Here is a 16,794-nt window from a genome sequence, read left to right on the forward strand (position 1 = left end):
AGGAAGAGCCACATAGGGCAAAGTCTGGGACAGATCCAAATGAGAAGCTCTGTTCATCCTCAGGGATGTGTTACCCTCCTAGTAGGGTATTGCCATCCAGGGAGGCTCACCTGGGCCTTTGTTTTCCAGTTTTTATTGGGGCTCAATCACATACTGCCTTTGCGGTTGACCTTTAGTCTCCAGAACCTCCCATAGTTTTGGGTTGATCTTTACTCTCTAGATTGGAACTAATGTGGTTATTCTAAAGCCCTCATCATAAATCATACGGTTATACTATCTGGTGGACAAAGCCTTTGGACAAGCAAAGACACATAATCAGAGCATCTTGGGACCTAAATGTAATTTCCCAGGTGCTGAGAACAAAGGCCAGATCTCTCATTGGGTAAATTCTTCCCAGATGGCATGTGAATAAGATAGAGCAAATAGGGATTCCTCGCACTATTCCTTCTTCAGGAATAACCATTGTTGCTTTAAAAAAAAAAAAAAAAACATATCTGGAAGTTTTGACTGCTCACAAAACTGTAAGGTCCCCAGGATGCTTGGGAAATACCCAGGTGGTTGGGAATGTTTGGGATAAAGATTATTTCTACCTTTCATAAGATGTTGCTCTCATCCACATGTTTCCAGACAGTTGCCTACATCTTCATTAAGAGAATTTCTCTTTTCTTAAAGGCACAACCCAGAAGTTGCCAGCATCAATTAGGTTCATGTTCCACCACCCAAAACTTAGCTATGTGGTTGGAAAGTGTAGTCCTGGCTAGATGCCACTCTCCCAGCTGATAATTCAATTAGCATGGAAGAAGGAGAAAATGGCCTAGTAATTCACTTTTCATTGATTTATTATTCCAATTAGAAAAGTTAAAAACTTTGATGGAGCCAAAAAAAAATTGCAAAAAAAAAAAAACCAGTTTCTAATTAATGAAAAGTAACATATATTGGTGTCATAACTTGATGTAGTATTTTGTAATAAATATAATTTTTATTTTCTTTCATTTCTTCCTTTTTTAACCAGACTGTCCTATGTGGTATGGGGGAGTTGCATATTGAAATTATTCATGACCGAATCAAGAGGGAATATGGACTGGAAACCTATCTAGGGCCTCTCCAGGTGGCATACCGAGAGACCATCCTAAATTCAGTTTGTGCCTCAGGTAAAAAATAAAACATTTAGAATTTGCTGTTTTTATTTATCTTTCTCCAAGATCTGTTTACTGAATCTCTTAGTATAGTTGCATAAAGCATGGTTCACAGTCACTAGTTTCCTCCATCAGTAGGAACAGATTTTTGGTGTGTGTTTTCTTGTTTTTTAGGATTTTTGTTGTTATTTTAAACATAGCCCTATTCCATTACCACTCATATCTACTGGACAAGCCACTCATCAAGCAAATGTGCTTTTTAGTGGTCATGGGATAGAATAAGCCATTGAAGATGGCTGAACCCAGTTCTCACTACCAGAATGAGTATATGAATTTGAGGTTGATATGTTATTTTTACTTTATAAAGTGAGTGGAAAATAATTTCCACTAATTAATAAATATGGTAATCTTATACCGATGGTATTCTTGAGAAAGTACAGTTTTTATATTTCTGTTCCAGAATGTAAGGATTCATGATGGATAGTTTTAATTTTTTTGCCTTAAGCAAAAGAACATGACATTATTGCTATTTCCCCCAAGGAAAAAACAGGTTTGTTAAAAAAATATAGAGAAAAGATGTTTAGGATAACCAGGTCTTTTAAGCAACTCAGTGATTTGTATAAAGGCCAGGTAGCTACTGTTCATTGAAACTTGAAAAATTAAACAAATAAATATAGAAGCAAATGACATGAGGATTCCTATTTCTGGACTTCATATCTGGGAAAAGTAAAAATGCTGTAACATCTTTTATGTTAATGTCTGAGCTGTTTGGAATGTAATGGAAATTTCTAGAGGCCAAAAAGGAACCTGGAGCAGGAATCTCAGAAAATAAGTTAGCACCAAAGTCACTAAGCTATTCTGGAAGAATCTGCAGTCATTTCTAACCTAGTGCTTGAGGGCCACCTCTCATGGAAATAATTAACTAGGAAAGTTTTCTTCGTAAAAGAAGTGATAATTTGTAACCAGAGGCTCTGACAGGGTTTTTAGCCTAAATTCATAGAATCATTGTGACCTGAAAAACTCCAAGCCAAGAATTTAATGCAGTATCTCCCTTGAAACACGGAATATAAAGAAAACAAATGCTAATCAATGCCCCCCAATCAAAAACAAAACCCTTAAAACTTTATGAAAGGCAAACCTTAAAATTTTGGGGAAAAAATATGGAATGGTCTTACTAATCAGGATAGGGTTGGACTTATATATCACCAGAAATTAAAACTGTGAAGTAAGATTGCTAAATTTGATGTTATTAAAATTAAGAATTTGTTTATTAGAATATACTATAAAAAAAGCAGACATACTAAAAGCCAAGAGAAGATATTTGTATCACATAAACTGACAAAAGATAAGTACTGAGAATATATAAAGAACTTACAGATCAGTAAAAACATGACAAACAAGTAGAAAAGTGAGCAAAAAAGATTGAACAGATATTTCACAAAAGAGGATACCCAAAAGGCCCATGAACATATTAAAAGATGCTTAATCTTGGTAATGATTAAGATTATGCCAGTTAAAAGTGCAAGATACCATTATACACTAACAAAATTGGGAAGAATTAAAATCTGACAATGCCAAGTGTTAGTGAGATGTTGAGCATTGGAAACTTATGAAAACAACCACTGCGAATACATTTAGGCTACTTTCTTGTGAAGCTGACCATGCACAGACCTTACTGCTCAGCACTTCCATTCCTAGGTATGTGCTGTAGAGAAACTCTCATATATGTGCATTGAGAGAGATAAAGATCTTCATAATAGCATTGTAATTAAAAAAAAAAAAACTAAATAGAAAAGACAGCCCAAATATTTGTGGACAGCAAAATGAATAAATAAATTGTACCATGGTCATACAATGGAATACTATATAGCAATGAAAAAGAATATATCAACATGCATCAGCCCATGTGACCCACAAATGTGTAGCCAAAACAAGTTACAGAATAGATACAATATGATAACATTCAAAATGAAGCAGAAGTAAACTATATTGTTTGGGGATACAAGCATATGTGATACAGCTCTAAAGAAAATCATAGTAATTATTAAACATGATATCATGGTAGTGGTTGCTTCAGGTTTCTAGGTTACTGGTAATGTTCTGTTTCTTTAGTAATTTTAGGTTTCCTAAATGTTCATTTTATTTTTAGCTTATGCATATATTTGTAAGTATAAAATGTTTTATAATATAAAAGTTAGCTTGAAAAGGAATTATGAAGAGGAATTGTAGACTATAATTCTTATTTTTGAATTTGGGCCATGAGTCACGGCATTAAATACAGCATAGTTTTGTTTTAGTAAAATATTGCAGATTGGTGACAGCTGTTAGTTATTAGCTAATGAGAGATACTATTTTCAGTTTTACAAAAAGATTTCACTAGCTTTTTGGAAAGCATAAACATTAAAGGAATATATTATTACTGGAAGAATATATGAAATTTAGTAGTTTGGGTTTTCAAGGTTAAAATCCTTTTTTATTAGATGACCTTTTCTACTCTAAATGTTTTACTTTTAAACACAACTTTTTAATTAAATGAATTTCAGTCACATAAGAAGTTTCAAAAGTTTGAGTGTAATCTTCATATCAAAATTAACACTGAAGCAATATTAATAGGTTATTCAGAGCATTTTTTAACATTGATAAACATGGAAGCAGATGTTTTCTCGGTAGAATTACTTTGACATTTTTATACCATATTTAGTGCCATTGTTAATATTTTCTCTCACTTTTTCTTCTATGAGACTTTGAACCTGTTGATTGTAATTTTGCAAGTTGTGGCACTTTCCCACCTTTCCAGAACACATCTCTGAAGTACCATATTCAATTTGTTTACAGATACCTTAGATAGAACTTTAGGAGACAAACGGCATCTCGTGACTGTAGAACTGGAAGCAAAGCCAATTGAAACATCTTCTGTTATGCCAGTTATTGAGTATGCTGAAGGTGTTAGCGAAGACATTTTGAAGGCCTCCCAAGAGGCCATTGAAAATGGAATTCACAGTGCATGCCTCCAAGGTAAGGTACTCAGATAAGAGTAAGCATGAGTATCACATACTCAATCATTGACTCACTTCTAATATTATAGATTATTTTAGTCTTTTTTTCTAACTTTGGTAGAGTTTTCTCCCTATCTCTTCCCATTATGTGTATGTTATACCTTTTAAAATTGTCCCACAGTCCTTGGATATTCTGTTTTTTTCCAGTCTTCTGTTCACTCTGCTTTTCAATTTTGGAGATTTCTACTGATAAATAACTCTGAGACTCTTTCCTTAGCTATGTCCAGTCTATTTATAAGCCTATCAGAGGCACTCTTATTTCTGTTACAGTGTTTTTGATTTCTAGCATTTCTTTTTAGTTCTTTCTTAGGACTTCTACCTATGTTTTCATTGCCCATCCATTCCTGCATACTGTCTACTTTATGTTAGAGCCTTTAGCATATAGTTGTTTTACATTCTCAGTCTGATCATTCCAGCATCTCTGCCACGTCTGGTTCTGATGCTTGTTCTGTCTATTCAATTTGTGCTTTTTGCCTTTTAATATGCCATGTAATTTTTTCTTGATAGCCAGACATGATGTACTGGGTAAAAGGAACTGCTATAAACAGGCCCTTAGAAATGTGGTGGTGAGGTGTCAGGGGCAGAGAAGTGTTATGTTAATAGTCCTAGGATTAAGTCTCAGCCTTCTAGTGAGCCTGTGCCTCTTGACTGAACTGCACAAGTGCTTCTGTTTTCTCACTCCCTTCCCCTTTAGGCAGGACAGGATGGCTAGAGTGGACAGGATGGCTAGAGTGGACTGGATGAAGTACTGCCCCCAAGTCAGGCAGGCTCTGGTGATGATAGGGTTAGGCCCTGGTTAATTATTGTCTCCTGAGGACAGGCCTTGTTAAAAACAGAGTGCTCTGAAGTACAGTTTTCGATCTGAAACTGATTGAATCTGCGATGCAAAACCAATGGATACAAAGGGCCAACTCTCAGTTTTGGGGGAGTCGAAAGTTATTCTCAGATTTTCATCTGTTTTGTTTCTTTAACCCCCTGCGTGTTTCAAGGGTCAGCTGTATTTCAGAATGTTTCCTTTTCCCCTTCCCCTGCTGAAAGCACAGGGAGACAGTTCTCTAATATTTATTGTGAGAAGAAACTGCTTGAGCTCCTGGAGGTAAATCTCACAAAACTGTGCCCCTTGTGCTCCTCCACCCCCTTTCCCCAATGACTAGGTACCCCTGGGTACCCAGACTTGTCTACACTAAACTTCTAACAACTTACCAGTTATAGTTCAGGTTTTCCTACCCTGGCACTTGTTCCTGGAGGGCAGTAATTTTCCCTGTGTCCTCCCCTCTTTTACAGATCCAAGAAGAGCTGATTTTTTAGTCTGTTCTGCTTTTTACTTGTTATGAGGACAGAGTGATAACTTCCAAGCTCCTTACATGTGGAACTGGAAACCAAAAATCCTCTCCCTATTTCTTTACAAGTCTCAGTTACTCCTCACTGTATATTGAGTGTTAATACAATTTTTCTCCCTTGCTAGGACCATTGCTTGGATCCCCAATTCAAGATGTGGCAATTACTTTACATTCACTGATAATTCATCCTGGTACCTCCTCAACTATGATTTCTGCCTGTGTCTCAAGATGCGTACAAAAGGTATAGAAGTATCCTAATCCTTTTTGCTTTAAGGTGACTCTCCTGAGAGTAGTGATCACTGATCTGCAGACAGCTGTGCTTGTAGTGCCTGACCTTGTATCTTTGCTTCCTGAGTCTTACAGTCAACAAGATTTTTTACCATGGAAAATCTTTGATTCCTTTATCACCAGGGTTTTATTTGAAAGAAGATCTAAGAAATTACTGTTTAACATAGATAGCTATGAAAATCCTCTGATTTTGGCAAATAAGCAAGGTTTCTTATGTGGCAACTACTTTCCCCATCCCAGACATGCCATTAGAAACCAGCTTGGTAGGTTTGAATGGAGGACATTTCTAGAGTCAGCTTGGCCCAAGATATACTATAATCTAAAGGACCCTGAGGATCTACTATTGGTTCTAATTTTGGCATTCATGTTTATTCAACTAAGATTACTTTAGTCAAGAATTGCTGAATAACAGATTCAAGATAAGCATCTAACTTCACAGAGAATCAAGCAATCTGGTCTTCTTGGCATGGTTACCTGGGGTATGTCCTTGAGTGTCTTGTCCCAGTACCTACCAGAGCTGATTTAACCCCCAGGGCCTTAGTGTTCTGACTGATGATTCTGTGCATTTCTCTCAGTGTGAGAATGCTCTAGTTTTGTAGGTGACTGATTTTGCATTAAAACACTTGCTTTTATAACTATCTTCTAATATTTTGCACTGTGAGACCTGATTTTTTATAGTCCTATTTGAATCCATAATTATAAAATTCTCTTAAATACCCTAAGCCCCTGACTTAAGAAGGCTGATCTATCTCTTACTTATGAGTTCAGATTCATACTTCTTAAAGTTTTTTGATTTAAAAAAACTATACTTTCAAAAAATAAAATTGAGTTTGCCTAAACATGTAGCTAAAAATATCGTTTGTTGTCATGATTAAATTGTTGAAAACATTTACCTTCCAGTAATTTAAAAAATTTCCCCTGAAGTTGGTCTTAATTTGAAATAACAGTAAATCTGTAACTATTCTTGGGTTGGTTAGCCTTTTTATTAAGATCATACTAGAGAATAAGAATTAACATTACGGGGGGCTTACATTTAATCTTTAGTTTTAATTCATTACTTTAAGTGAAATACTCCTAATGGAAGTACTCCAGCCTTTGTTAAGCTTCATCTAGTAGGAAAGCGCCTTCTTTTTTGCTCATGAGAAGTTAATGATGCTTCATGTATTTGAGCCTTCCATGTTGTGCTTAACAGTGACTAGGCACTGAGATGGATATACAGGATGGATACATTTTTCTTGACCTTAAGGAACTTATGATTTTGAAGGGAATTAAATATTCCCAAATAGCCAAAATATTAGGTAGAACAAACTGAGTAGCATAAAAACTGAGAAGCAAGGAATTGGGCAGGATTCTTGAGAAGAAGTTAATATTTGAGCTTTGATGATTTGAAGAATTGGGGCATGGTGGGGAGCATTCTAGACAGGAAGAATTAAAGAGTTCTTTTAACTATAGGTATCAGATGAAGGCAGAGGCGCAGTGAAAAATAATGAGGGAAAAATTAAATAAAGGCAGACTGTAGAGAAACCTTAGAAAGTACATTCAGGAGTTAGATTTGTTTTGAGAACAGTGTTTTCAAAGAGGGCAGTGTAATCATTAGAGTAGGGAAGAGCTAGTCTAGGATAGGGGATGGACTGGGTCTGAACTGGGACGATAGGCATGGGAGTGGAATAGAAATGGAAATCTTATAACTTACGTGGGGAAAATGAAGTCAAAGATGCATCTAGGTGAACTGAACACTAGTGATACCATCAACAGAAATAGGAAAGCAGATAAGAGTGTTTGGGAAAGGAAATGATGAACTCAGTTTGGGGCATTATTGGGTTGCTGTAAGATCTTCAGACACTATCCCAAAGCAGGCCAATGGAGTACAAGGCTGGAGCACTCAGAGACTGTGGGCTGTGTGGAGTTTAAAGCTTTTGAAGAACCTACGTAGAAGATGTCTTTGAGGCTCTGCAATTAGGCAGTATTGCCAAGAAAAAGACTGAAGAGAAAACAGGACTAAAGAGAGATCCATGAGCATAGTATATCCTATTTAAGATACACAGAATTCAGTCCTTTCCTTGGTTGTAGCATTTTTCCTCTTAATTTTTACCTTTTCTGTCATTTTGTTCTAAAAGATATGAAATGGCACAAAGCTTTTGGTAAGAACTGCAAAAATGCAGAGAATATAGTTGTTTGCTGTCGGCTGTCATTTTTAGTAACATTTTCATTCTAGGACTGTTAGACACATTTTTTACAGTTGTCATTTCAGTCAATAGATTTTAAAGGTTTATTAGCTATGAAGAACTGAGAGATTGTGTTTTACTATGTATGTGTGCTGTATATTTTGGAATTTCTGTGATAGGGGTCCCCGACCCTTGGGCTACATAGCAGGAGGTGAGCAGTGGGCGAGTGAACAAAGCTTCATCTGTATTTGCAGCCGCTCCCCAGTGCTAGCATCACTGCCTCAGCTCCACCTCAGATCATCAGGCATTAGATTCTCATAGGAGCACCGGTCCCTGGTGCCAAAAAGATTGGTGACTGCTGTTCTATGATTAAATGAATATACTATTGGTTTAACTAATTTGGCCATGACTGTGAGGGTAAGGGGACTGGAGAGAAAGGAGGAGGTGATATATCAGGGACAGAAGGGTTAGAGACTGAGAACCATTATTTGACAGTGTAGGTGATGATAATGCCCCCTCTAAGGCCTTAGTGATAATGAGGAGTAGAAGGGTGGGAGCAGAAAGAAAGACGATCAGTCAAATCCAGGTAAAACTGAGGGTACATTCATGAGCCAAACTCATGAATTTATAGGAAGTAGGCTTAGAATTTATAGGAAGTTGTTTTGTTACTTTTGAACTCTGGCAGGCTAGAGACATAAATCAGACTCACCTTGTGGTGTCTGCACATTCCATGCAAAACCCACTTACCAATTTGTCTGATGTAATGATACTATTAAAGATGGTGTCTGACTGTTGGCCCCAGTGTTTTCTTTATATTATTGCTACTTCCAGTTTACTTACACTTCCTACTTGCCCTATGCTATTTTAGCTTTTTTCATTTTCCATGTTCTTTATGTGCTTGATCTTGGCCTTTGAAATCTAAAATTCTGAACAGATAATCTATTTTAAATAGAGAATGCGTTTCTATTACCTACCCGTTAAATTTCTTTTTTTTTTTTTTTAAGCTCTCCCCTTCATTTTCCTCCTTGATTGCCTTGACATGTTCCATGGACTGTAACTATAGGCATCAGGAAGAAAACAGGACATTTGAATAAGTTTTTGATTGAAAATCTTATTTCCTTTCACTGTATCACTGTCATATTCACAGGTGATCTATGTAATCTGGCTTTCCCAAGCACCCGCTTGCAACATCCCATACAAGAGATCTATGATGTATTGCCATGCATGTACAAGTAAATATTGAAGTTTTTGACCTTTCATAAAATGTTATCTGTATAGTTAAAGTAGGCTTTTGTATTTTTTGTCAGAGCTCTAGCGTTAAGAGTATGGGCAGTATTAATTTTTTATGAATTTAACAGAAATTTGATTTCCAAGTTAGGGAAGAGAAATTAACATTCTTTTTTAGGCTCTGAAGAAAGCGGATAAGCAAGTTTTAGAGCCACTGATGAATCTCGAGGTTACAGTGACTAGAGATTACCTCAGCCCTGTCCTGGCAGATCTGGCACAAAGAAGAGGAAATATCCAGGAAATCCAGACTCGTCAGGACAACAGAGTTGTTATTGGATTTGTTCCCTTAGCAGAAATTATGGTAGGTACTTTGTGACTGAAAAGTCTTATTCTTTTTTAAATGCAGGGAATATATATGCTGAGCAAAAATAGACCATTGGTAACACCTGAGAGAACCATCAGGACTTCGATTTAGAGGATGCATGTTAAATTTCAGCCAAAGTAACTGTTAGGACTTTGGATTTAAATTGTGGGGGAAATCCAGGGGATTACAGCAGCTTGGGGGGTTGTTTCCAGTCCTTGAAAAAGGTTGAGGTGTACTGTACCAAAATGCAGTACCAGCCTACCATTTTTTCTCTTCCAAGCACTTATCCTACTAGTCCAATTGCTAGTTTTCAGGCAAGTGTCATTCTCCCTACCAGTCTCTTCTGCTCTAGGATAAGCACCTGAGTGCCGGCAGAGTCATCTTTCCAAATGCGGGGACCAGGGAATATATCTGAAGCATATGCATACTGTTGTTTTCTGTCCTCCACAATATTTCTGAGAAGAATGACTAAATGAGCTCTTCGAAGAAATGATATGGTTAAGTTACATAATCACCTTTCCTGGTAATAGTCAAAAGATAAGTAGCAGGAAGAGAAACTTGAGGCTTCAATTTGTTAACTGACTTCAATTATTTTGATTAGGGTTATTCAACTGTGCTTCGAACACTAACATCAGGTTCAGCTACTTTTGCTGTAGAACTATCTCATTATCAAGCCATGAACCCTCAAGACCAAAGCACACTGCTCAGCCGGAGAAGTGGCTTGACCTAAGTGCTTCAGGTCCTTGGAGAGAAAGGAGTACCTGTCTACTTTTTCAGTAAGAACAGTTTTTATTGCTTTATTTACTGGACAAATACTGTTGCAATACATTCGAAGAACTGGATAAAAGATGTAACTTTAAACTGACAGTGGCACTGGAGCTGCCCTTTCTATAATGAGAAATGTGCTTTGATGTTGAAAGTTAATGTACCTGAACTATATGTGTAGAGATGACGTTATTACTGTCAGTAAAGACTCCACCCTTTGGAATATATTAAGTGATATCACCAAGTTTGTTTTTTTTAAGCTTCTCTCACAAGAAAGCTGCCAGTCTTCCATATGTAATGTATAAGACAGAAGTTCAACCAATACAAAGCTATAGTTTATTCAAAAACAATGTACCAAATTTTAATTTGCATGATTTCAAAACCAAGTTGATGGATTGCAGTGGGCTTTTTTCTCCTCCAAGTTTTGGCTCATTTTAACATTTTGTTCTCATGGTCACAATATCCAGTAAAAAGAGGTTCTGCAGCTATTTTACGTCTGTAGAACAGATAAAGTATGAAAAAGAGATGTTTTAGAATGCTATAATTCATCTCCATCTTAAACAACTTAGTAGCTTAAATTAGAATCACTAAACAGCATTAATTATTGAAAAAGATTGTTAAAGTGATTCAAGATAGAGGTCTAAGTTATACCAAAATTTAACCTATCTATAAAAGTTGTCAATCTAAATATATCTTATTTGGGTATTATTCTCTTACCTACAAGAAATAGTTCCTAATTTCTTCTAATTAAATCACTACTTCTTACGTGACATAAATTTGTTTATAGCAAAAAAAAAAAAAAAAACCCAAGAAGTTAGATAACAATAACTTTAAAAATAACCCTGGACTTAATAGTATCCTAGCTTGAAAAAGATTTCTTACCTGACCATTCTGCAGCGGTGAATTTTTAGTCTTTCGTAGGCATTATCTATATTTATGATCTCTTTCTGACTCCATAGTCTCTCACCAACAGCACTTGCCCGAGGCCTAAAATTTAAACCACATGTCCTCCAAAGCAGTTTAATGTTTTTTTAAATTAAGTATCTAAATCATATGCTTGGGGAAATTCCTAATGCTCTCCCACTTGGATGGAGAAGGAAAACTAAGGCACCTTAATTCAAATGTTATCACTTAAATTCCATACCATAGTCTTGGAGTGAGGTTAGTTGCATCCACATATTCTCCCCATAGACAAGCTTCTCCACCCATGACAAGTTGTTGCTGTTCCTGAGAACCTACATTAAAATCATTGAATTGATATATAAGTAGGTGCAGCTTAAGGCTTATATCCAGAAGCAATAATGACTTCTATCTTTATCCTGGGACAGCATTTCTCTCTTATAGTCAGCAGGACCTTGGTAATGGCACAAAAAAAGGTGGCAAACTTTATTCCCACCTCTGAACCTGTAGTTCACATGTCAACTAATGTAGTGGGTCAGTGTTAAGATACTATTTTATATTGGTTTTATGCAAACTGATTTGGACACCAGAAACATTTTTTTCCCCTGGCTGTCTATGAATAATGTGCCAGGGAATATAAGTTGGAACACTAGTGACCACCACTCCTACCTTTAATATTTATCTCTTGATATTAAAAGAGATGAAGTACCTAATACTTTGTTTTACAGTACTTATGACTTTCTCAGAAAATGCTTTCTAAATAGTTATGTCAACTCCTAATAGACCTATAGCTTTGAAACTTTTATTAAACAGAAATTTTATATTTAACTGTGGTATATAAAACTAGACAGAGTAGAACTGTTCTAAACAAAGAAGGTCGGAGAGCCCGAAGCCCCACCACTCAGACATCCCTGCTCACTACCTGCCTCCCCAAGAGATGCCTCTTCCTCGGAACCCTATGACTACACTGCCTGAAATCCACTAAACGAGATTATCGCCTTGCTTAGAGAGGCAGTTCAGAAGAGATGCAAGGTAAATGCAGACATCTTTAAGATAGAGAGAGTAACAAGAAATGGAGAGAAAATCTAAGGGAATCTACTTTTGAAGTTGTTTTATTTAGGTAAGGATTTGGTTTCTTTCACAAAGTTCAAAAATGATACTGAGGCCTTTTTAAGTAAACACAAATAAAATCAAGGATCAAACATAAAAGGAGGATAATAGTAGGTAATATCTAAGTAAGGATTTCCTGGTGGGAGGATAGGGAAGAACATCAAGGTAATGATGGTTGCTTCACTTACCACCAAAATCAAGAGGTTCCACGGTATAGTAGGTTATCCAATCTTGACCATAACTGATCAAGTCTAAGTACCAAGGAGCAGAAAGGATTACAGGGAATCCAGCTGCTGTGATTACGCGTAGTTTTTGAACATATGTTTCCTGTTGCCATATTTGAAATACAGTGCCTTGTTGAAGCTATTAAAGTTAAAAATTGCAATATATAATATTAGGTCTAGCAAATACAGCAGATGAAATTAAAAGTCTAAGACGCATAACTAGAAAAAGAACTTTAAGATCCTTGAAAAAGCTTATATGTCTTCTTTCCCCTTCCCTCTCAAAGTTAGTGCCGGATGCTATTCCTTATAAGACTTAGAAGTTTCTTTGAACTGCAGGTTGGATGTTTAACGTTTACCTATTTATGACAAATATAAGTGTAACGAACCAAGGCTTTAGTCTCATTTCTGCCACACTCTTTTACTCACTTCGAAACTATAGGGATGTCACCAACCCTTCTGGAAAGGTAATATTGGACTTGCAAATTCTCAGTTGCCCCAAAGCAAAATAAAGAATTCTGTGTTAGATGTCGTTTAAAATAAAAAATGTACGTTGACAATTTTACTTAAGAATAAGTCTTGATTGCTGTTAAGGTAGTTTTATCTGTTTGTTCTGCCCTTTCCTGAAAAAAAGGGACTTTCTTCAAAGTATTCAGTTTGTGATTAATAATGAGATGGCAGAGAGGAGGGGAGGGAAGAGAAAGAGACACTAAAGAATATAAGTAAATGGAAGAAAAGAAAAAAAAAAATACCATTAACATTGGCCTCAGTCTACAGCTATTGCCTACAAAAGTTTAAATCGAAAGGAATTAATTTCCCCATAACATCGGGAACACTTCATTAGGGTTCCTTCTATCCATGTTAGTTACCAAAATCAAATGCAGTCTTTACACATCTCACCTTCTCTGCATTATCAAAAACCTCTTGCCAGACTATGGATCCTTTCTTTGAGGCTGAAATAATATCCAAAAGCCTACCATTGAAAAAAAATAAGTTATTTTAGATCGTAAGCTTAATATGTTTAAAGCATACACATTTTCTACCAAGGACTGCAGTGTTGAGAGCTGTCTTTCAATATAGCACAGAATTATAGCTGAACCTTCTTTCTAGGACATGGCTCAGAAGCTGTCACAGCAGAGGGGTTTAATAGTCATTCACTGAGTGAATAACCTAAGCATGCCCCCAATAGTTGCAACTCATAGGGGAGTGGACAAACGGCAATATCTGGTAATTTCTTAAGTATCTTAGAATAAAAGAAACTATAATCTAGCCTGTAATGTCACCTAAATAACATTAAACAATTGCTGATAATCAGTCTACAAATATTTCCTGATATTTAGACAATGCCAAGTGCTCTGCAGGATAAAAAATTAGACTGTCTCACATAAAAAGCTTAATAGAAAAGGCTGGAATCTGGGCTTGCCCACTGTAGGAGTTGGCAAACTGTAGCCTGCAGTCTGTTTTTGTATGGCTAATGAGCTGAGACTTGTTTGTATATCTGTAAAGCATTATTTAAAAAATAGGAATACACAACCAGATGTGGCCCAAAAACCTAAAACGTTTACTAGCTAGCCCTTTACGGAAAAAGTTAACTGATCACTAGTATAGAATAGCACCGTCCAGTAGAACTTCTGCAATGATGGAAATGTTCTGTATATGCCCTTTCTAATATGGGAGCCACTAACCTCAGCCAGCTACTGAACACTTGAAATATGGCTAATGTGACCAAGGAACTGAATTTTTAATTTTCTTCTATTAATTTAAATATAAACAGCCACATGTGACTATGGCTACCATATTGGACAAAGCAGGTAGCAAGTAAAAGAAATGCTCCTGGAGTTGACAAAGGGAATGAATTACAGGGGCTGGATGATGATGAAGACTTTGCAGGGTAGCCAGGGCCTTGAGCTGAGTCCCTAGAACATGTGACTGCTGTCCTATATTTCAACAGTTATTGCAAAAGGCTTAGATTCACCATGTTACTGATTTGAAGAAAGCAGTGGATATCGCTTCCTTTGATTTCTCATCTGCACTGTTACACAAAGTATGCAACATCTACACTTTGGCAAGGGATAGAGAGCAAATGAAAAACTAACACAGTACTAGTAATAGCTAAAACTTTTACAAAATACATTAATAAAATAAAAACACAAGTAGGCTTTCAAGTAACTTACTTTCGAATATAGAAAGATTCTAGTTTAGTAAAATTACTGCCAAAGCCTTTCTGCTTCATGAAATACTTTATATCTGGATTGGATCGCCTTAAAAAAAAAAAAATTAAAATTTTATTACAAGTTTGATATGCCCAATATATTTAAAGCAGCCTATATCCTTAACATCATTTGTGCCTATTTAAAACTATTAAAGTTTGTAGAGAGTAAAATAAGCCTAAAAACTTAATTATGAGTTATCTTAGTTTACCATTGCAAATAGTTTTTTCCAGAAGCCGATTTCTTGTAAAAATAACTTTCCCTACCTCCCGCCTCTCCCTCCATGTAAGGCTATTTGCAAAGAGGATTTTTATTTGAAAAATCTCCTCCATTTAATTATGGCCCTCTTTCACTAAAGCTGTTCTCATTCACTATAGTCTTTTTTTTTTTAATCTCTATTTTCTTCTGCATCTTGATTCTCCTTCCTAAAGCTTTTACTTTCTCATACCACCAAATGTACATTCTACAAAAATCCGTCATTAGGAATTGTGTTGCCAAGTTAAAACCATGCAAGCAGAGAAATTACCCCAAATCTTCCCTTTTTACTTGGAGACCTTTAAACTTACTTCAAATGCAATGGTTAAAAAAAAAGTAAGTGTTTTAAAGAATTGTCATACCAACAAGTAAAGTCCACTTCATCTCCTCCTAAATGAATGAATTGATCAGGAAATACCATGCTAATTTCTTTGAAAAATTTAGACAGGAAGCTGTAAGTTGTATTCATAATAGGGTTTATAGGTCCAAAAGTCCCAGACTGATGTGTATAGTAACATGGAGTCAGGAGGTCTTTCTGACCTGGAAGAAACATGAAATTCGCTTCTTACTAAAGTATTTTAATCACAAAATCATGGCTTTGCACATAATGACACTACTTTATTTTGTTGAAGCTGTAAGATATTATACATAAAAAGATAAGCATGTTTACTAAGAGTTACTGTGGGAATTTCTTCCAAATAAAATGTGGGAGGATTGTTTCCTGTATCCTACCCCTGTACCTCTTTCTCCTTCCATCAGCCTGAGATTTTATCCACTTCAAATATTATCTTGACTGTTAATGACTCCCAAACATTCAACTCACCCTAACCGTTTTTCTTGAGCTTCAACCCATATTTCAAATTCCTTGCTGAATACAATTAGATATCTTAGCTGCACTTCAAATGCAATCTAACAAAAACCAAATTCTCTGTACTCTAAGCTCCTTCTGTAGCTTCTCTTGATTCCTTGTTTTTCTTTTGTATTCTGGTAAGTGTACCACCATCCTTTAGTCGATAACTCTTTCCTTTCCTCCCAAAGTCAATCAGTTGCCAAGTCCTATGGCTTATATTTCCAAAATGTCTTTGTTCTGTACATTATTTCCCATTTCTGTTATCACCATTCTGGTCTAGAATTTCAATCTCTTTCCCCTTTCCATCTGTCATTTTCACATAGGTTTTCTTGACATTGGGCTCTATCATGTCACTCTTCTGCTCTAGCTTTCATTGGTTTCCTTGTGTCCTCATGAAGCCCACATTCTTCACTGAAGGCCCTCTACATTGTACTTTTCCAGACTTATTTCCCACTCTGTGTCTTCCCTAATGTTTACTGAACAATTATAAATGGTAGGTGCTGTGCTATGTGCTTTACATTCATTACTTAATCCTCCAAAAAAATTAAATGATAGCTACTGCTAACATCCCCATTTTAGAAGTGGGGAAACTAAGGATGAGTTCTGTAACTTGCCCAAGGTCACTCCATTTATAAATGGCAGAAGATTCAAACCCAGGCAGTCTGGCTCCAGAGCCAGCCCTTAACCACTGTATGGTGCCTCCTACTCTGCCGCACTATACTCCAGCTATTATTTAGACTTTCCTCATGTTATTTCCTCTATTAGAAATATGAACATATTCTTTGTTCTCTCAAAAGGATTTTAAGTATTACATCATCCATGAAGCCGTTTCTTGAATTCACTTATGTTCTACTTGTCGTAATCATTTTTTGCTTTCCTTTATTCCTTGTTTTTATACTTCAGGCAG

The 16,794-nt window shown here is 36.2% G+C and overlaps 2 protein-coding genes across 2 annotated transcripts in view; one reads left to right on the forward strand and one right to left on the reverse strand.

Moving 5' to 3' along the window:
• The window catches only part of LOC105300554 (G elongation factor mitochondrial 2), a 42,751-nt gene extending 31,605 nt beyond the window's left edge, over positions 1–11,146 (forward strand). The window contains exons 14-18 of the mRNA XM_023538192.1: positions 1,004–1,151; positions 3,972–4,151; positions 5,658–5,773; positions 9,391–9,573; positions 10,178–11,146. Of these exons, the coding sequence (XP_023393960.1) occupies positions 1,004–1,151; positions 3,972–4,151; positions 5,658–5,773; positions 9,391–9,573; positions 10,178–10,306 (756 nt within the window). The 3' untranslated portion in view covers positions 10,307–11,146. The remainder of the gene's footprint in view (positions 1–1,003; positions 1,152–3,971; positions 4,152–5,657; positions 5,774–9,390; positions 9,574–10,177) is intronic.
• HEXB (hexosaminidase subunit beta) overlaps positions 10,655–16,794 on the reverse strand; it is a 25,288-nt gene continuing 19,148 nt past the window's right edge. Inside the window, exons 7-13 of the mRNA XM_011372835.2 lie at positions 15,400–15,601; positions 14,747–14,833; positions 13,473–13,545; positions 12,540–12,714; positions 11,486–11,576; positions 11,224–11,328; positions 10,655–10,837 (exon numbers count right to left, since the gene is read on the reverse strand). Coding sequence (XP_011371137.1) covers positions 10,771–10,837; positions 11,224–11,328; positions 11,486–11,576; positions 12,540–12,714; positions 13,473–13,545; positions 14,747–14,833; positions 15,400–15,601 — 800 coding nt within the window. The 3' untranslated portion in view covers positions 10,655–10,770. The remainder of the gene's footprint in view (positions 10,838–11,223; positions 11,329–11,485; positions 11,577–12,539; positions 12,715–13,472; positions 13,546–14,746; positions 14,834–15,399; positions 15,602–16,794) is intronic.

This window comes from Pteropus vampyrus, unplaced genomic scaffold, assembly GCF_000151845.1.
Source record: "Pteropus vampyrus isolate Shadow unplaced genomic scaffold, Pvam_2.0 Scaffold213, whole genome shotgun sequence".
NCBI lineage: Eukaryota > Metazoa > Chordata > Mammalia > Chiroptera > Pteropodidae > Pteropus > Pteropus vampyrus.